This window comes from Lycium ferocissimum, chromosome 2 (assembly GCF_029784015.1).
Source record: "Lycium ferocissimum isolate CSIRO_LF1 chromosome 2, AGI_CSIRO_Lferr_CH_V1, whole genome shotgun sequence".
In the NCBI taxonomy this organism is placed as follows: domain Eukaryota; kingdom Viridiplantae; phylum Streptophyta; class Magnoliopsida; order Solanales; family Solanaceae; genus Lycium; species Lycium ferocissimum.
In genome coordinates this window covers 29,318,996-29,338,979 of record NC_081343.1, presented here as the reverse complement: position 1 = coordinate 29,338,979, position 19,984 = coordinate 29,318,996, and the positions used below count along the sequence as shown (strand labels likewise).

The 19,984-nt window shown below is 36.0% G+C and overlaps 1 protein-coding gene across 5 annotated transcripts; it reads left to right on the top strand.

Moving 5' to 3' along the window:
- Positions 1 to 9,831: 9,831 nt before the first annotated feature.
- LOC132034573 (protein S-acyltransferase 10-like) lies at positions 9,832 to 18,981 on the top strand. 5 transcript variants are annotated; one of them, XM_059424971.1, is made up of 11 exons: positions 9,838 to 10,003; positions 10,106 to 10,220; positions 11,285 to 11,359; positions 11,471 to 11,536; positions 11,664 to 11,807; positions 12,896 to 12,929; positions 13,874 to 13,983; positions 15,869 to 15,955; positions 17,615 to 17,698; positions 18,301 to 18,366; positions 18,620 to 18,981. In XM_059424971.1, exons 1-11 carry the CDS (start codon positions 9,940 to 9,942, stop codon positions 18,795 to 18,797), a joined length of 1,023 nt encoding a protein of 340 aa, XP_059280954.1. In that variant the 5' UTR covers positions 9,838 to 9,939; the 3' UTR covers positions 18,798 to 18,981. The 5 variants fall into 5 exon arrangements, with proteins under 5 accessions (XP_059280968.1, XP_059280961.1, XP_059280966.1 ...); XM_059424978.1 differs by lacking the exon at positions 18,301 to 18,366 and having other exon boundaries at positions 9,834 to 10,003; XM_059424983.1 differs by lacking the exon at positions 15,869 to 15,955 and having other exon boundaries at positions 9,835 to 10,003.
- The last annotated feature ends 1,003 nt before the right edge of the window (positions 18,982 to 19,984 follow it).

Sequence of the window (19,984 nt, the reverse complement as noted above, 5' to 3'; positions counted from 1 at the left end):
TCATTGTGCGGTTGAATGATGCCTTACGTATCCTCGTTCGAAGGAGATGGAACCCTCGGGTACATAGTCCCGGCTGCGCTTCTCTCGTACAATGGAAACCTTTGTTCGTTTCATCACCGGCCCTCGTGGAGCATCCGTTCCCCCAATTATCATATTGATTACATGTTGAGGTTCCACCGGCTCAGCTCGTTTGTGATTCTCCCTTTCTTTGTAGTGGTTTTTGGCTCGTTCACTCAGGAATTCTCGAAGGTGGCCATTCTTCAATAAACGAGCCACCTCCTCCTTATCGACGACGGTCTTCGATTCTGGTGTCTCGGGTCTCATGATATTCACACACCACGCTCGGATCTCGTTGACCGAGTCCGACCTCGGTCGGCCTTGGCCATCTAGCCTCCGCGATACGGCTGATAGATGAGGCCGAGGTCGGGGTATTCGACGTTGAAGTTGTACTCCGATATCCTCGGCATGTCTTTGTTGCTAGCTGAACTCGGCATCACTTCTAAATGATAGGCCTCGGCTTGTTTGACGGGCGGTCTCGCCCGTTTATCGCCCCTTCCCAGAAGTGATCGGGGGCGGGCCTCGATTTTTTTTTGACCAAGCTTGATTTTTTCGGTGAGAGTACGGGCGGTACCTTTCCCTCGATGGTCGCGTCTCCGGCTCATAATTTTCCTCGACCTCTCGAGAGCTTTGCTCATACTTATGGGTCTCGGGGAAGTTCGAGTTGGTCATCCTCTACCAATCTTTGATTCGTATGCAGTATGAACATCCGCCCTGGTTACAGCCTCATATTCCAACAAATTTCTTTGGTTTGAATGAACGGTCGAGCTCCGAGGTTAAGCCCTTTGGTGAAAACGGCGATTCTTCTTCGGAACCGGAGGGAGCTCCATCCGTTCCTTTTGGAAGCGATTCACAAATTCTCGTAACAACTCATCGTCTCTTTGAGCTATTCGGAAGATGTCCGCCTTCCGGACTTGCACCTTTTTAACTCCGGCATGGGCTTTGATGATCGCATCTACGAGCATTTCGAAGGAAGTGATGGAATGCTGGAAGGCGATGGTAATACCGTGTCAACGCTCCTTTCGATAGTGTTTCCAAATTTTTTCAACAACACGGACTCAATTTCATCCTCTTTGACATCCGTTGCCTTTATGGCACGGTGTACGAAGTCACGTGCTCCGCAGTCCGTTGTACTATCGTATTTCGGTATATCAAGCATCTTGAACCTCTTTTTTCGATTAACTTCGAGCCGCGCTTGGAGAGTGGAAAGGCCTTTGAATGTACCTCTTTGAATCCGGCCCTTTCAGAATCGGTGGAGCTCCCGGGATCTGATCCACCCGAGAGTTATATGTTTCCACCCTCTTCTCCGTTGAATCTACCCGCTTTACCAAGGTCTTGAGCATCTTTAGAACTTCGGTGGATGATCCAGCTCCGGATCCATTACTCTCGACTATCCGTGTTTCATCCCTCCTTGGTTCGGTGACCCCTTTTGGCCTTTTCGGAGCTGCTTGTCGTTTTTGCTCTGCAGCTGAGCTATTGCAATCCCCTGTTCGGCTATGGCGGCCCCCTGTTCCCACAACATTTCAAATATCAAACGTAAGTTAATCTCATCCGGAGTATCCAGTGTTTTCCGGCCTTGAGCCCGCGATAAAGTAATTGAGTTATGAGTATTCAAAGGATCGGTGGCCGGCATGGCGGCATTCTCCTGATTCACAGTATCGCGATTGAGGCCTTATCTCAAATCAACAGAGTTCGGGTTGACTGGATCTGCAGGTAGGTTTCGTAATCCACTATTCTCGTTTTCAGCCACAATTTCGTTGTTGTTGACATGACTGGATTGTCCGCTGCTTGCCATTTTGTCCGTTTTTTGCAGAACTTAGCAGATTCCTTAATCAACGGGTGAAAGAAGGTTTAAAGATTAAAAAAACACTACTATCCTATGCCCCACGGTGGGTGCCAAACTGTTTACCCCATATTTCGGTAATAATTAAATTTGTAAGTGAGGTATAGGATGTGTGGATGAATTTTAATCTACTTTGGTTGGTATGAAATGTATATGGATTTGTTGTATATATATATATATATATATATATATATGTATGATTACTGTGAGCGAGTGTTTCGAAATTGGTGATTTACACTAAATATATGTGTTAAGTAGTATGTAAATATTGGATGAGTAAATAAAGCTAAAGAAGAACACACAAATCCGGACCAATATCAGAGAGAGAGAGAGAGAGAGAGAGAGAGAACTTTTATATATTTGACTATTACAATGTTCTAGATTTGAAGAAGCTAACCCCAAAAAGTGAGAAAAATGTCCTCTATTTATAGGTATGCCTCATGGGCCTTGAATACAATACAAAGCCCTTTTGAATAAAGAAACCCTAAAAAGGATAAGGTAGGACCGTACGGTCTGACACCCGTACGGTTGTCAGTACAAAATGGCAGAACGGTTTCTTGACGCGTGGCAGCATCACAATCGGTTAACCGGACCAATGGACACGTTGAGTTTAGATCGGCATACCCGGACCAACGGACACGTTGAGTTTAGATTGGCGTACCTGGACCAACGGACACACTTTTCTCGTCTCGAGTCAACTGCATCCGGTACGATACCTCGGTGTGAAGAAAAGACCGAACATGCTCGTGCTCATTTGGACTTACCCTCGGCTCCGGTCTCACCGTTCATACATTGACCCGGTTTTACTGTATACAGTAATGGTTTAGCTAGATTATATTACTAATATTCAAACCTAACTTTTGATAAAGTGAAAGCGGAACTATATATTACATATGTAAACTGTCCATTAGTTTAAATTCTTTCACTTGATTGAAGGGTTTTAGGAACTAAGCATATTCTTCAAAAGACAAGTACTAATTTTACTTTGTAAAAGTGTAGGATAGATCGCTCCTGCTTTTAGTACAATGTTTTGACATCTGGGATTTAATGAAACAGTACTTTTAACCCGTTTGGCCATAAAAATTATTCACTTTTTTTCCGGAATAATTTTTTCGCTTTGTTTAACAATTAGTGTTTGACCATGAAAATTTCAAATCAAACTTTAAGTTATATTTCAAATTTAAAAAACAATTTATAACCTGTTTTTCAACTCTCTTTTTACTTTTGAAGTTGTATTTCAAATTCGAAAAGTATATTCAAACATGAACATTATTCTAAATATTCTTTGCGAAAAGTATAACTAAACACAATTTGATCTTCAACTTCAACTCCATAAATTCCAAATGAAGTGAAAATATCTGGAATCTATTGCCAAACGCCTACTAAGTTAAGCTGTATTATTCCATATTACTTTGTCAAAAAGGATGGACTATTCTTACATGTATTATTATATCTTTCGATGATAAGGGAAATATTTTATTTGAAATTTATCATCGATTATGTAATTTTCTCTTTTCATTTTTCCAATAAATTGATAGAGTATTAGTAATACAAAGGCTAATAGAGACAATCAAATATTGTATTAAATTTTGCAACAATATTTGTTTCTTGTACAAATAACGTCACATTATACAACATCATATTATATTTGTATACGGTAAAAACCGGGTCAATGTATGACCGGTGAGTCCGGGGCCGAGGGTAAGTCCAAATGAGCACGGGCATGATCGATCTTTTCTTCACACTGGGGTATCGTACCGGATGCAGTTGACTCGAGACGAGAAAAGCGTGTCCGATTGGTGGGTGCCGATCCAAAGTCAACGTGTACGTTGGTCCGATTAACGGTTGCGATGTTGCTGCACGCATTAAAAACCTTTGTCATTTGAACTGAGCGACATACGGGTGTCGAGCGATCGGTCCTACCTTATCTATTTTAGGGTTTCTTTATTCATAAGGGCTTTGCATTGTATTCAAGGCCCATAAGGCATACCTATAAATAGAGGACATTCTCCCCTTTTTTGGGGTTAGCTTTTTTCAGATCTCAACGTTGTAATAGTAAAATATATTGAGGCTCTCTCTCTCTCTCTCTCTCTCTGTTATTGGTCCGGATTTGTGTTGTTCTTTAGCTTTATTTATTCATTCAATATAACACATTGCCTAATATATATATTTGGTATAAATCACCAAACACGATTCACGTTCTCACAGCAACAACACACATCTATACATATATTGCAACAAACAAATCCATAGACACTTCCCATCAACCAAATAGATTAAAATTCATCCACATATTCTATACCTCACTTACAAATTTAATTGTTATCGAATCCGGTGTAAACAATATTATTATCTTTTAATATTCTTGCGCACCCTTACAAAAGATAAAATAGCCTTAATCATGAGAGTATGTGCTTAAACTAACACTTACCTCCTTAAATATCTCACAATAAGGATAAATTTAGATAGGCAATTATACGTAACCTCTTATTTTTCGACAAGAGGAGTTGCTCAGATGATAAACACTCTCCACCTCCAACCTGAAGATTGTGAGTTTGAGTCACCGAGGAGCAAAAAGGTACCTCTCGGATTCGAGTCACCGAGGGAGCAAAAAGAGAAGCTGTTGGGGAGGGGTAAAAAGAAAAGACCCTCTTATTTTTCGGAAATGTCAATATTTTGAAACAAAATTTGTTGTTTAAAATGATTAATATCCTGAAGCGAAAGAAGAGTATCACTTATGCTAAATTTTATACTGGAATTTGTTTTTGTTAATGAGGTAAATCAAATGAGAATTATTTAAAAAATGTGGATGGGTGTTATTTTCATGGGATTTAATACATGACATGTCTACGCGGCACATGTGATTGAATGTGAACTGAATATCTTTTATATCTTTCACTTTCTCTCTCTAGAATTTGAGATGTTACTCAACTCTCCTACAAGCTCGGAAGAATTAGCTATATGTGACCTTTTAGTTGTGAAATTAGTATAGATGACTCATGGGACCACTTGAAAGCAAAATCCAATTAAATTTGGGATTAACAAAAATTGGGGTTCAAAATGTATTTTTTCAAACTTCTTAATCTTTTATAAAATATAAAAAGACCCCAACTTAATCCAAAAAATCCACCAACCCCCTTCTCCTCCACCCACCCCTCCCCTCGCCCCCACCACCCCCCCCCCCCAATTTTTTTTTTTTTTTTAAGAAAGTTTTGATATTTTTTATTTGCTTTTTCACACCCACCCCCGTCCCTCCGCACCCCCCCCCCCCACCAATTTTTTTTTTGAATTTTTTTTAAATTTATTTTCTTTTTTACCAGCCTCCCCCTTCTCCCCCTCGCCCCCCCCCCCCCCCCTCCAATTTTTTTTTTTAAAATTGATTTTCTTTATTTATTTTTTCATCCTCCTCCTCTTCCTCCCAACCCTCCCCCAAAAAAAAAAAAAATTTTTTTTTTTGTAGCCCCACTCCTCCCCCTCCCACCCCTTCCCCCCAATTTTCAAAATTTTGATTTTCTTTATTTATTTTTTTAACCAGCCAAGAAGCAGTATATACAAATGAAGAAAGTGAAGAAGAACTAGATGATGAAGAAACTAATGATGGAAATGAAGGAGATGAAGTAGATCAAGGAAATCTGCTACACCCCAGAAGGTAGTTCTTTGAACAAGTTATTACTTAAGTTGTGGTATTTGGAGGCTGTTGAACAATTTCTTTTTTTTTTTTTTTTTTGTCCTTTATGTTATTTGTGAATGATGTTTATAAACTTATTTATTTTGAGTAGTTGTGGTATTTGGAGCCAAGGTGGCTGTTGAACAATTTCTATGTATGAACTTATTTATTTTGCTTACTAATTGTTGCAATAGATGCATACAGTAGAATTGCTTAGTTGCTTAGTTGTTGCAACAAATTACTCACCTTGTTGGAAAAAACAAACAATTGCTTAAATTATTATTAAAAACTAAACATTATGTCGCAACAGATGAGTTAATTGTTGCAACAGATCATACACTTGTTGAAGAAGTTCTAACAAGTTACTAATCCGTTCCAACAAGTAACTAATCTGTTTAAACAAGTTACTAATCTGTTTAGACAAGTTGCCTAAATGATTGCAACAGATCATACAGTTGTTGAAGAAGTTGCAACAAGTTACTAATCCGTTCCAACAAGTAACTAATCTGTTTAAACAAGTTACTAATCTGTTTAGACAAGTTGCCTAAATGATTGCAACAAATCATACAGTTGTTGAAGAAGTTGCAACAAGTTACTAATCCGTTCCAACAAGTAACTAATCTGTTTAAACAAGTTACTAATATGTTTAGACAAGTTGCCTAAATGATTGCAACAGATCATACAGTTGTTGAAGAAGTTGCAACACACTACTAATATGTTTCAACAAGTTACTAATTCGTTCCAACAAGTAACTAATCTGTTGCAATAGATAGTATAGTTATGGAAGAAGATGCAATAAATTACTAATCTGTTTCAACAAGTTACTAATCCATTCTAACAAGTAACTAATCTATTTAAACAAGTTACTAATATGTTGCAACAGATCATACAGTTGTGGAAGAAGTTGCAACATCTTACTAATGATTTTAGTATATATATATATATATATATATATATATATATATATATATATATATATATATATATATATATATATATATATATTGATCACTAGATATGGTTGATTTCCATTGTTTATCACTAAATATGGGTGAATCAAGTAGTTACACAATTCACTCTAATGATCACTCCGATTAGTGCGTATTGGACTTAGTTGATCATCTATGACCCAAAACACCATCAAATTGCTTAAGTATATATATTGATCAATAAATATGGTTGATTTCCATTGTTTATCACTAAATATGGGTGAATCAAGTAGTTCACATCAATTCACTCCAATGATCACTCCGTTTAGTGCGTATTGGACTTAGTTGATTATCTATCCTGACCCAAAATACCATCAAATTGCTTAAGTATATATATTGATCAATAAATATGGTCAATTTCCATTGTTTATCACTAAATATGGTTGATTTACATGGTTTATCACTAAATATGGCCGATTCCCTTTATTAATCACTAAATATGGGTGAACCAAGTAGTATGTTTGCAAGAAGTGTAGTATTCGTTGAACAATCAGTATATCTGTTACTTTTGAGCAAGTGTAGTATCTGTTGCAACAACTGTAGTATATGTTGTAGCAACTGTGGTATATGTTTCAACAACTATAGTATCTGTTCTAAGAATACACTTAGAATTGCTCATCTAATCCATGAAAATACTATCTAATCCATTAAGGATGTTAGTATATATATATATATATATATATGTGTGTGTGTGTGTGTGTGTGTGTGTGTGTGTGTGTGTGTGTGTGTGTACATATATATATATATATATTCACTAAATATCGTTGATTTCATTTGTTTAATACTAAATATGGGTGAATCAAGTAGTTCACATCAATTCACTCTAATAATCACTTGATTTAGTGCATACTGACTTAGTAGATCATCTTTCCTGACTCAAAATACTAGCAAATTGATTAAGTATTATATATTGATTACTAAATATCATTGATTTCATTTGTTTATCACTAAATATGGGTGACTCAAGTAGTTCACATCAATTCACTCAAATGATCACTCGATTTAGTGCATACTGACTTAGTAGATCATCTTTCCTGACTCAAAATACTATCAACTTGATTAAGTATTATATATTGATCACTAAATATTGTTGATTTCATTTGCTTATCACTAAATATGGGTGAATCAAATAGTTCACATCAATTCACTCTAATGATCATTGGATTTAGTGCATATTCCTGACTCAAATTACTATCAAATTGATTAAGTATTATATATTGATCACTACTTATCATTGATTTCCTTCGTTTATCACTAAATATCATTGATTCCCTTTGTTGATCACTAAATATTGGTAAATCAAGTAGTATCCGTTGCAACAACTGTAATATCTGTTGCAACAAGTGTAGTATCTGTTGCAACAACTGTAGTATATGTTGCAGCAAATGACATAATTGTTGAACAAGTCCTTACTCTTGTTGGATAAAACACAACAAGTTACCCACTTTCTGCAACAAGTCACTCCACTTGTTGGAAAAACCCCAACATGTAACTTAGTTGCTGCAACAAGGCCTGTCAGTTGTTGCAACAAATTGCTTATTTGCTGGAAATCTTTTAGCAGTTGGATAAAACACAAGTTACTAGTTGTTGCAACAAGTCCTTACTTGTTGGATAAAACCCAACAAGTTACTGGTACAGAATGTAACAGATTCATTACTTGTTGAAAAGCTGTTCAACAATTTATTAACAAAAATACACACATTGGTGATTTGAACACGATCAACATATCATATAAACCAAGTTCACAAGCACGAAACAAGAGATTACCATTCTAAAAAAGAATAACATTAAAATGTCATAAAGTTCCAACAAATAACTATTATTACAACACAGTGCAATTGACAACTATGGAGCATTTCGGCTTGGACAACAACCAAAAATCTATTGGATATCTTCTACAAACAGAAGCAAATAACTGAAGTTATGTCCAACAGATTAGCGAGTCGTTGCAATAGATTATCTACTTGTTGCAAAAAGTGTAGAACTTGTTGCAACAACTACAAATCTGTTGGCTATCTTCTATAAATCGAACCAGATAAATACCAGGACAAGAACAAACTATCTATTGGATATATTTTCTTAAACCCTGAACCATACCAGGACCACAACAGAAAAACCATCTGTTTCACTACAAACACACTACAACAATAACCTGAATTTTATCCAAACTTTTTCTAAACTCCAAAAAAATAAAAAAAATCAAAACTTCTTTTCAATATTCTTGTTTGAGTGGGAGAGGGGGGTGGTGCAAAAAAAATAAAATAAATAAAAACAAGAACTTTTCAAAACTTTTCCTTTTAAACAAATTTTTTTTTTGGAAGGGTGGGGGTGGTGGGTGCAAAAAAAATAATAATTCAAATTTAAAAAAAAAAAAGCAATTTGGGGGTGGAGGGTAGTGAGGGTGGGAAAAGGAGGGGTTTGGTGAAATTTTTTTTAAAAAAATATCAAAATTTTTTAATTTTTTTGGAAGGGGGTGTGGGGGGAGGGGTGGGAAGAGGAGTGGAGACCGATAAGAAAAAATCAAAACTTTTTTTTAACTTTTTTTTTTTTTGGGGAGGGGTAGGGGAAGGGTTGCAAGGAGGAGGAGGATGAGGGGTGTGAAAAAATAAATTAAAAGAATCAATATTTTTTTGGGTGGGATAGTGAGGGGTGGGAGGAGGAGCGGAGGCTGGTGAAAAAAAAAATCAAAACTTTTTAAATTTTTTTTTGGGGGAGGGGGTTGGGGGAGGAGGAGTGAAGGCTGGTAAGAAAAAATATTTTTTTTTTAAATTTTTTTTGGCGTGGGGGTGGGGGGAGGGCTGTGAGGAGGAGGGGGTGAAAAATTAAATAAATAAAATCAATTTTTTTTTTAATTTTTTTTGGAGGGTGGGGGTGGAGGGAGGGTTGCGAGGAGGAGAAGGAGGAGAAGGGTGGGGGGGGGGGGGAGTAAAAAACAAATAAAGAAAATTAAAAAAAATTAATTTTTTTTTGGGGGGGGGGGGGGGTTGGGGGTTCGGAGTAGGAGGGAGGGTAAAAAAAATAAAGAAAATAAAAAAAATTGGCGGGGGGTGGGGCCGAGGGAGAGGGGTTGGGGGCATGAGATCAGGGGCAGGGTCTAGGCGAGAATGGATCAAAATGTTAAAAATAAAACTTAAATATAAAGTATTAAAAATAAAATTAAAGGTCAAAGTATCAAAATAAAAAACGAAGCAACTTCAAAACCCCTTAATCACTAATAGAAAATTATTAACTCCACCTAATAATTAAAAATTGAGTCACCCTCTAAAGTAAAAATAAATAAAATGTCACCAATAATTAAATGCCCCTGGAAGCTCAAGAATTGCTTAAATTTGGATATGTGCTGATGAATTGGCATTAGTGAATGGTTATAGAAGAAGAGGAGGATGGTAGCATTATGTGGCGGCACATTAAATGGTCTCTCCTTCTTCCCCTTTCTCTCCGACCCAGGTAACCCCCTTCCTTTTGTATTTGTTTATCTTACTCTTTCTACAACACAATTCAATTGAGTTTTCTTATTTATTTTTTTACTTTTTGTTGATTGATTTTTAGCTCGGAGATCAACATTTTGCTTGAAATTAGCGTTGGTGATGACGCACCTGACATTTGTGGGTGTTCTATTTGGCTTTGACAAAGAGTTAATTCACAAAACCATACAAGACCTCTGGTAATGGATGCTTAACTTATATACTACTCCCTCCCTCCCAATTTAACTGTTAGTTTTACTCGGCACAAAGTTTAAGGAATAAAAGAGACTTTTGAATTTTGTTGCCCTTAATTAAACATGTGTGTAATATACTAAAATGTCCTTTCCATCTTGTCGTTTTAAACTTGCATGTTTGAATTGTCAACTTACTGAGAAGCACTCTTTTTGGGACAAACCAAAAAGAAAAGTAACACACTTAAATTGGGACGGAGGGAGTAACTTTTACTACTCGGTATTGTTTGTTTCAATCAACATTAATACACTATGTTACTTTGTCAGAAAAAAAAAACCATAAAAACATTATCTCTATACCTTATTAATACTTGTAGGATTTTCAATATTTTACAGAAAAGAATATACTACTTGCTTTAATACCTAACCAAATGCTAGAAGATGATGATTTCTCAAGGTTAAACATTTTCCATCTGAAGTATTTTCATCCATGTCGTTCGCATTCATCATCTTATTTTATACTTCGGGTAAAGCAGTGAGCTGATTTTTAAGTTGAGGCTAATATATGAAGGAATTAGTTGACATGGAATTGGTTGGATGATGCACGAGATAAGCAGCATCTGTTTTCAAGTGGTTGCTAAAAATAGCTAAATACCATATTGACCATCAAACGGGGAACTTGGGCATAATTCAAATGCCAAGGGGTTCTTTATCACTCCCTCAATTAAACTGCTTTAGTGATAATTCTGAGAAAATGATAGTGTTGACGGATAAACTCATTAGAAAGATTTGGTTGCTGGAACTTATTTCCACATCTGAAGAGGGTAAAATTGTGCTCTGAGGATTTTGATACTGCTTTTTAGTGCCTATCAATAGAAACTTTTAGGACTTTGTAACTATATGATACTCAAAGAATCCCATTGAGTTAGTTTCCAATGCAAACGTTAGATTTCTCTAACTGATCAATATTTTCATGTCTTCAATTGTTTCGCCGGATGATTATTCGAAATGTTTCACTTTGTTTTAGGTGCTTTTGATGAAATTGCTGACTACCCTCCTTTTTTGCCTTCAAGGTACACGACAGTGTATTTGCTGCTGCTCGTTGCTACACTGGCTCAATACTTCATCACCTCTGGTTCTTCTCCTGGGTAATTAGTCTGCCCTTTTGTTTTTAACCTAAGCTTATAGGAAGTCTTTACTAGCTTCACTCTACTACATTGCTGAAGGGCCTTAAAAAGTTAATTTTCATGAACATGTAGCTATGTTCTTGATGCAATGAGGGCTATCAATGAGATAGATGCATCACGTAATAGGGCATCCTCTACGTAAGATACTTTCCTTTCTGGTTCTTTACCTGCAAAATAAGTAATTGGAGTACAATGATTATTCCCTAAAAATCAAGTGGAAAAAGGTTTATCTAATTTCTGTCTTTTGTGATGTTATATGATCAAGCAAAGACCAACCTGCTTCAAGCAAAAACAGCAGTGTAGTTATTACGATCGACAGAAACCAGTTAGAAAAGAGTCTTCTAGGGAGTGGTACAACTTCTTGGGCAAAGCTAGTGATGGATATGTATTCTCCAGGAACATCTGTTAGGTAGGGCTGACTTGAAAATCAGTATGTTTATTCTTTTCTTGTTATATTTGAAGCAACTTCAGTGTTTTGTAACTATTATACAGCCTGATTTGAGACTTTCTATCTTCTTTTTTTTTTTTTTTTTTTTTTTTTTTTGAGTTGAGACTTGAAATGTGGTTGATGAACTATATTCACGTTGCTACTTGGACTAGGAGAATCCTGTGTTCTTAAGTTTTAAGCTTATAGTGGTAAATAAGTATGTATCCCACACTACATTTCAAACAACATGATCCTTTCATGCTTGGCTACGAGATCAGCTGTTGGGTGAACATATTAATGTTTTCATATATAAATGTTATAGCAAGGTACTCCATTTGTGAACTGCATAATCCTATGAAGAAGAAAAACAACAGTATAGCATGCAAGTGAAGCGCTTTATGTGAAGCAGGAGAAGTTTAATCTTGCATTTACTAAGAAATCAAGACATGGTAAAGAAATATCCATATGAGAAAATCATGAGGATATTTGTTATGAATGGGTTGTTTAAAGGTTTAACTGATAGAAATTAAGTACAACTTCCTGCATTGTCAAGGATGGTGATTTTCCTCTCAAGATTCTTTACACTGATGGATTTTGACCCATTATTAGATGAGTTTGTTCAGGAAACCGATGTAACCTCTAATATCTCATCATAATTTGTGTGATTAACCCGTTCTTTCTTGTTCATTGCTTTTAGAAGCAGTTGGCGATGGATTATATAATATTGAATGCTTAGCCATTGTTAAATGGTGATGTAACTGCGTCAATAAAAGGGGGAAATGTCGCCATAAGCTTTGCTACTGTAAATTATTCCTGTCTCTCTTTGATGACGACGTTTGTATTATCTTGGAGGTCCATGACATTTTGAATTTTAATAATGATTTTCTCAGTTGGTGGACTGATATTTATGATAACTTCAATCTACCAAAATTATTTCCTTTCTATGTTTTTCCCATTCCACATTTTTGAGGTAGAAATGTTACTGTGCGGTTGTTCGGTTATAGATTGCATAATTTGCTTAGTGTTCTCATCAAGTTCCCTTGCTAACTAATTCTCGTTCTCTTTTCCAGAAGTGTGAATTGCACTTACTGTAATATAATGCAGGTAGAAACTCCTAACTCTGTCTTCCATTTGTATGCAAAGCAAATATTTCAAGTACTTGCTGGTGATTTGTAATGATTGGGAGTATCTTTGCATTAGCCAAAGTATTTACATGATATGCGAGCCATATGACATGAACCTCTGTGATAGGTTTTGGCAGGAAATGAGCTGAATTTTGGACCTTAAATTCGTTGCCCATGTTTCTCTCTCGTGAACATTACTTGTTTTACCAACATATTCCATCCATACAATGCTATACTCTCATTGAGGCTTATTCTACTGTATACGCATCCTCAATAAATGTGCAGCTGGTTGTATGAGATAAATGGAACATTGATAGTCCCTCTTGCTTTTGGAATTGGTGAAGTCAAACTTCGTCCTATCTTTTGTGCATATGTTTGTGAACGGAGCTTGGCTAGTTCTTACTTGGACAACATGTCTATACCTTTTTTCTCTTCTTTTTTTTGCAACTCTTATGTCAGAGCATGGCATGCTAACATATAATTTTCTACATTCTTTGTCTTATTGATGCATTTTTGGATTGGACCGTGTTTGGAGATTTTGTGATCTTGTGTTTGATGCTAGCTTGGAACTTCAAACTACTTCAAACTGCTTCTGTTTTCTTTCAATATATGTAACTGTATGCAGCAAAGATTAGCTTATGCAGTTGAAATCTAATGGTCCTGCCAAATTACACATCGTGGTCCTTATATTTGCACATTCTCCTGCCTAAACAAATTATCTCTTTTGTCAAGCAAACATTCCCACTGGGAAAGATCAAAGAGGTCAAGTTAACAGGTAAAGATAAAAAGAGAAAGTGGGTTAAATAATGAGACTTCCCATTGATTATTTGTCTTGTTAAGTACTGGTAACTTCTCCTGTTATGTTTGTTCCAGTTGTGCTAACAATTTTTCAGAGTTATAATCTTTATTCTACTTGAACTCCAGCCTCCACGAGCTAAGCACTGTTATGATTGTGACAAATGCGTTCTCCAGTTTGATCATCACTGTGTTTGGCTTGGCACATGCATAGGAAAGGGTAACCATTGCCGGTTCTGGTGAGCAAGTGTTCCCCAATGTGATACACTCATGTTATTTGTTGCTTCAAGAAAAAGTATTCTTCTAATTCAGTTGAAGACATTTAAGTGCACCAGCCAACCGCACTTAACCCCCACCACCATCACCACCAAAAAAAAACAGAAAAAAAGAATTTAGAAAACCTCACTCATATGAAGTTAAAATTGGTGATTCATTTTGTTGATGATTCTATATGTTATCTTGAAGCAATGGAAATTTGATGCAGCTACAACGCAATGGTCATTTAGGTCTCATAAAACATTAAGATATAACATGAATTACAGCAACTACAATCCCAAGCTAGTTGTGATCAGCTATATGAATCATCACTCCATTTAGATCTGCATCTGTCTAATATTTAAAAGCTTTAGGTTCTCTAGCATTAGCAGTTTTGCACATTTTTTACTGACATACAAATCTCTAACAAGACACAAAAGACTCCTAATGAATTTTGGATGTGAGGTTCAAATCCTACTGGAGGCAAAAGTAGTAGGAAAATTTTTCCCATCTATCCAAGCCTTGGTGGATAAAGGCACTCGGTATCTGTGTTGGTTGGAGTTAGCAGGTACCCCGTGGAATTAGTCGATATGTGCGCAAGCTGGTCTGAACACGATTATCAGGAAAAAAGGAGGTGATGTGAACTTACCTGCATGACTAAACCTTTATCCTAAATTGGCATCCACCCATATAGATGTTCTTCTATTGTATCCCATTTGGGGCTAAATCTGAATGGATTCCAAGATATGATAGGTTTTCCGAGACCACTTCCTTCCATGTGATTATAGGTCTACCTCATCTTGTTTAATACCTTCAATACCACTGTTTCACATGACATAAGACATGTCTAGACCATCTCAAGTGAACTCTTGTTTTATCATCTACATGTACAACTTGCACCTCCCACCGATTGTGATCATTTCTAATGTTGTACAATCTTTTTTCTGGTCGCACATTCATTTTGACATCCACATTTTCGTGACACTCGTTTTGTCTCGACATTCACTCCCATATAACATTGTAGGTTTTACAATCACTATATGCCTAGGCTATTAATCTAGTGCAACCCCCCTCCATTTGGACTTGTGACCAACAGATTTAACATAAATACATTTAAGCTTAAAGATGTATGTTTTTGATGCAATCCTTGTTTCTGGAAAACAAAACGTACATACGTACGTATATTTGTCAGCATCCCTCTCTTTTAGCTTTATTCCTTTTCCCAGTTGTTTTGTCATTAAATGGGAACAAAGGGTTATCCTGTGTCTTTTATGGGTTAGTTGACAATTAAAAAATGTATTTTAAGATTATATTTTCCTTAACAAACTGGCATTTGTACTTGAAGGGGGACATGTCCATGGCAAGTTGGTGAAGTTGGATAAGTCAAAACAGAGTTTGATAAGTTTGAAACACATGTAGATATGTTGGGGCATTTTATGGAGTGCAGCAAGACTTGGAGACACTAGTGTTGGGCTTGTCTCCTTCTTGGAGGAAATACGCTTTCAAATGTCTAATTCATTGTTATCAAATCTGCCAAAGCAATAGGATTATGGGTCTATAACATGCAACTACACTTGATTTCTGAGCTTTCAACTGGCTATAGCCATTTTAATTCATTGTTATCAAATCTGCCAAAGCAATAGGATTATGGGTCTATAACATGCAACTACACTTGATTTCTGAGCTTTCAACTGGCTATAGCCATTTTGTTTACATGTCAAAACTATACTTTTCTTTTTGTAGTGGTTTAGTTTAACTTCCATGTAAACATGGTGCTTTTGTTCTACAGGAAATTCCCGTTTATATTTATTTCTCAAGGTTTAAGTTATTGGTCTTTGCTATAGTTATTTACTTTTCCAAGTATAACAGGTGGTATATTTTCTCGGAAACAGCTTTGTCCCTCTGGACTGGCACTTTATATATTCAATACCTGAAGTCTCACGTATCAAAGCCATGGTATGTATCTGTCTGTCAATGCTTTATCTTTTGAGGGCTTCTTCTTTTACGAACCTCCTGTCATAAAAAAAAAGATGGAGTTTTAGCATTACCAGTTTCAAAAAAAAAAAAAAAAAAAAAAAAAAAAACGATGGAGTTTTGGATCTCGTCATTGAAATATATGTCTTCCCTTTTTAATCTATTATATACTCCTTCCACTGAAAAAGAAAATACGGATGGAGATTTAGGCAAAGCATACTAGAGAAGGATAATTTGCATTGCTGTCCAACTTAAATTGAACCTGTGAAATTTTACGGTTTATGCTGCCTGAACTTCTAACCGAAGTTTGTTAGTTTTCAATTCAGCTTCACCTATGTTACCTTGCGTAGTCGGTCTCTACTCCTGATAAAGGAAGGAGGCTGCAGTAGGTTAACGGTCAGCATAAAAATAGTCACAGTATCATGAATCCTATAGACATTAGGTGACCCAATTGTTTTTGGGATTGTGGTATAGTTGATAGATTTTGATACGTTGGCTTCAATTGCGTTAGCGTAAGTGAAAAGTTGACAAGTGTATTCCGTACTCTTTTTCATCTTTTTTCTGCGTTTGAGATTCAACTTGGTGAAAAGTGGATTCTTGCACTGTTACTTTAAAGGAAGCTCCAAATTTTGTTGGATGGAACCCAGACGAGTAGATCTGATTTTGTCGTTGCATGAAATGTCTGTCCCTCTTTATAGATGTAAGAAGCTTGCAGGAAAGGCAATGCCCTTACCTTTAATCATTGTTGGCATTGCCTTCTTCACATGTCACAGAAGGTTAACCCTGATTGAACAATCTGATGAAAAAACAAAGAAAACTCGGAGTGTGAATAACCATAGGAGGTATAATAATTTAGTTGCTATAAAATGACAGTTGCAGAGATGACTAAGCGATCTTGATCTCAATCCCGATGTCCTAAATATGTTTTATCCAGATGAAATTTCATTTTCAGTGAACTGTCTTGAAGTTACATTTGAGTGGGAACAAGGAAATTAGACTTGATAGGATGGGAGATATTGCATATGAGCACCACATTGTTGTACTCAACTTGGGAGATTGAAAACAGAATGATAAAATATCTAGACTGATTTAATTTTCGAGTAGTGGTTCTTGTTTAGGTTCCTTAAGCCATCTAAGATTGGTATGGCATTACTTTGATTGCGTAAGGTTGCTAAAACCAATTTTAAGAGATTAACTATGGTAACAGTAGTAAAAGAAGGGGCTGCGTGATGAGGACAAAACTTAAGCTGATGTGACAAGGCAGTGCTGACATGATGATTGGCGTTACTTCTGTATACTCCCTCTGTCCCAATTTATGTGATACACTTTCTTTTTTAGTCTGTCTCAAAAAGAATGATACATATCCTTATTTAGCAACAATTTAACTTTAAACTTTCCCTTTTACGCTTAACGAGATGATCTATTTCCACACAAATATCTTTGGCTTATTTTAGACCACAAGATTCAAAAGTTTTCCTTTATTTCTTAAACTTCGTGCCTGGTCAAACTATATCGCATAAATTGGGACGGAGGGAGTATGAATTTATCTGATGCAAACACATAAAAGATGAGGCTTCTCATGACAGTCATGCAATTCATAAAAACTAAATGATGTCAAACGTGACGATGGCTTTGTTGCAGGTGGTCATATGCAATTGTGATCTTGCTGTTAGCTGTTTTATCTATTTGCCTCTTCTTTCTCCTCCTCCTCCTCCTATTCCATAGGTAAGATTTCTCATCACTGGTATGTAAACTCTTGTTACTTAGCAGTATTTGGTAGTTTAGATTTTGTTGGAATCTGTTACATTTTAAGTTCTCAAAAGTCGTGTTAGTTCCTGAATGTGTTGCTTGAGTTGTGTGGGCTTCTGGGAACCCCCTGTTTTCTGTGGGTTATTAAGATTTCATGGATAAGGGATGTGATGATGGTCGCAATTTAATGAATATTTCATGTAAAAAGGAAAGAAATGGACTTTATATCACTTCGGTTTGATCTTGTGAGGTAGGTCACAACACATTCAAACTTAGGACAAACTTTGTGCTAATCTTTGACATGCTACCCATTCTAGTTTGGTTAACGATGGATTAAGTTGCTGGTCCAACAGGATGAGAAAACATCAGATGTTCTTCTTTAGTCTTGTTAATTACCTTTTAGCCGATCCTGCACGGTAAGAATATAAAATTTCAACTGCAATTGTGAAAAGCGAAAAGGAGTGTACTTTGCTCTTTTCAGTATCATTAACTGGACATGTGAAGTTTGCTCTCCAATACATTTCTAAAATGCCACTTCAGGAATAATAACTGAACTTTTACATGAATTTATTGGACAGCTATCTTATTTTGACAAATCAGACCACCTATGAGCTTCTTAGACGACGGCGCATCCCCTATTTGAGGTTGGTTATTTCTTCATTTCTTGTATCATTTTATTTTGTTGAGATGTAGCATGCATGTTTCATGATTGCTTTGATCCAGTGCTTTGAATAATATGATATCCTCTTATATTGGCTTAACATGAATGCAGATGTAGTTACAACCTTCGAGGTTTTGGGTTATTTAGATTGATATTAGAAAACCAAATGAAGACATGTATGACCATCCGGATTTTCTTGTATTCAAGCATGAACTGACACTTGCAATGACTTGCAGGAACACTCCGGAAAGAGTCTTTCCATTTAGTAAAGGAGTATGCAGAAATTCTTACGAGTTCTGCTGTGCGCGGAGCAGTATGTACAGGATGGAACCACTGCCAACAGCACAAGAACTTGAAGAGAAGTCGAGACCCTATACATGCTCTGATATTTTATCTTGTCGGTGTTGCTGTTGATCACGTGTGCTGTATCTGTGAATTGTGATTGACATCAAAATTTCCCCCTGATTGTACCAGTGTGAAAAATCTTCGTCAACCAGTTGTTTGTGGTATTGGTATCAACATCATTGAATGGTAATGATATGTACAATATTTCACATTTCTTTATGGAATTCAAGATATCTTCTCATTCTTTTCAAAATGCTGCGGAATGTAAAATTAATACACATTAGGATCTTTCGTTCGCAAATTGAGCATGGACACATTGATTAAAGTTGATATCTATCTACAATTGACAATGAAACATGATTTACGCCAAAACTATACAATTATCACTTAAAAGTTGCAATACTATTACATTGATAATCACGTAGTTGCAATAGTCTGAAAATATAACTTTAGGTAGGATTTTCTTTTTAACTTTTTTCTAAACAAATGACAATAACCATGGCTTTGAATCATTCGAGGACTTAGATTTGTCTGGTCTTTGGCAAGTTATTCTCGTATTGTGCTTTGTAATTATCTTATTGTACTAATACTGGTCGATAAAAAATATTTTCTTGCTTTGTAAAATTTATCCTAAAGAACATAAAAGAAATAATAATTTTTTTCAGACGATAGCTTATGGTGAATCTCCACTTGTGTAAATTTTCAAGGTCATGTGTTTTAAAAAAGTGAAAAAAGATTTTTTTTTAAAAATCCGAAGAAGTTATATTGTCGAGCTATGGCGATCATTTTGTTATATAGTATTGTGGACTTTTAAGTGACAACAAAAAATTATGTGATTTTGATACAAATAATCTATTTTTGTATGACCATTTGGGAAATGTACCTGAAAAAATTAAGTAAATTATTTACCATGGTGGTCAAAGGAGAAGCATACATCAAAATATTTGTCACTAAGGTAATATTACTCACAAATGAAGGATCATGTTTTGTGAGTATGAACCACAGTTAAGACTGAAATGGCAAGTGAAATCTTGAAGACGATTTCACTTGAGAATAGGGAAAAAAAATGCATCATATTGTTCCTTTCAGAATACAATGAAAATAAAATAAAAAAGATTATCTCGACGTCCAGCCTTGAAGCATGAGTCGTTAATACATGAATCTTGTCAGACTGCATGCACGAGAGCCCATATATATAGAACTCTAATACCGCAACGCAAGAATGTGGCTACATATGGCAGTGGTGAGAATTGCTT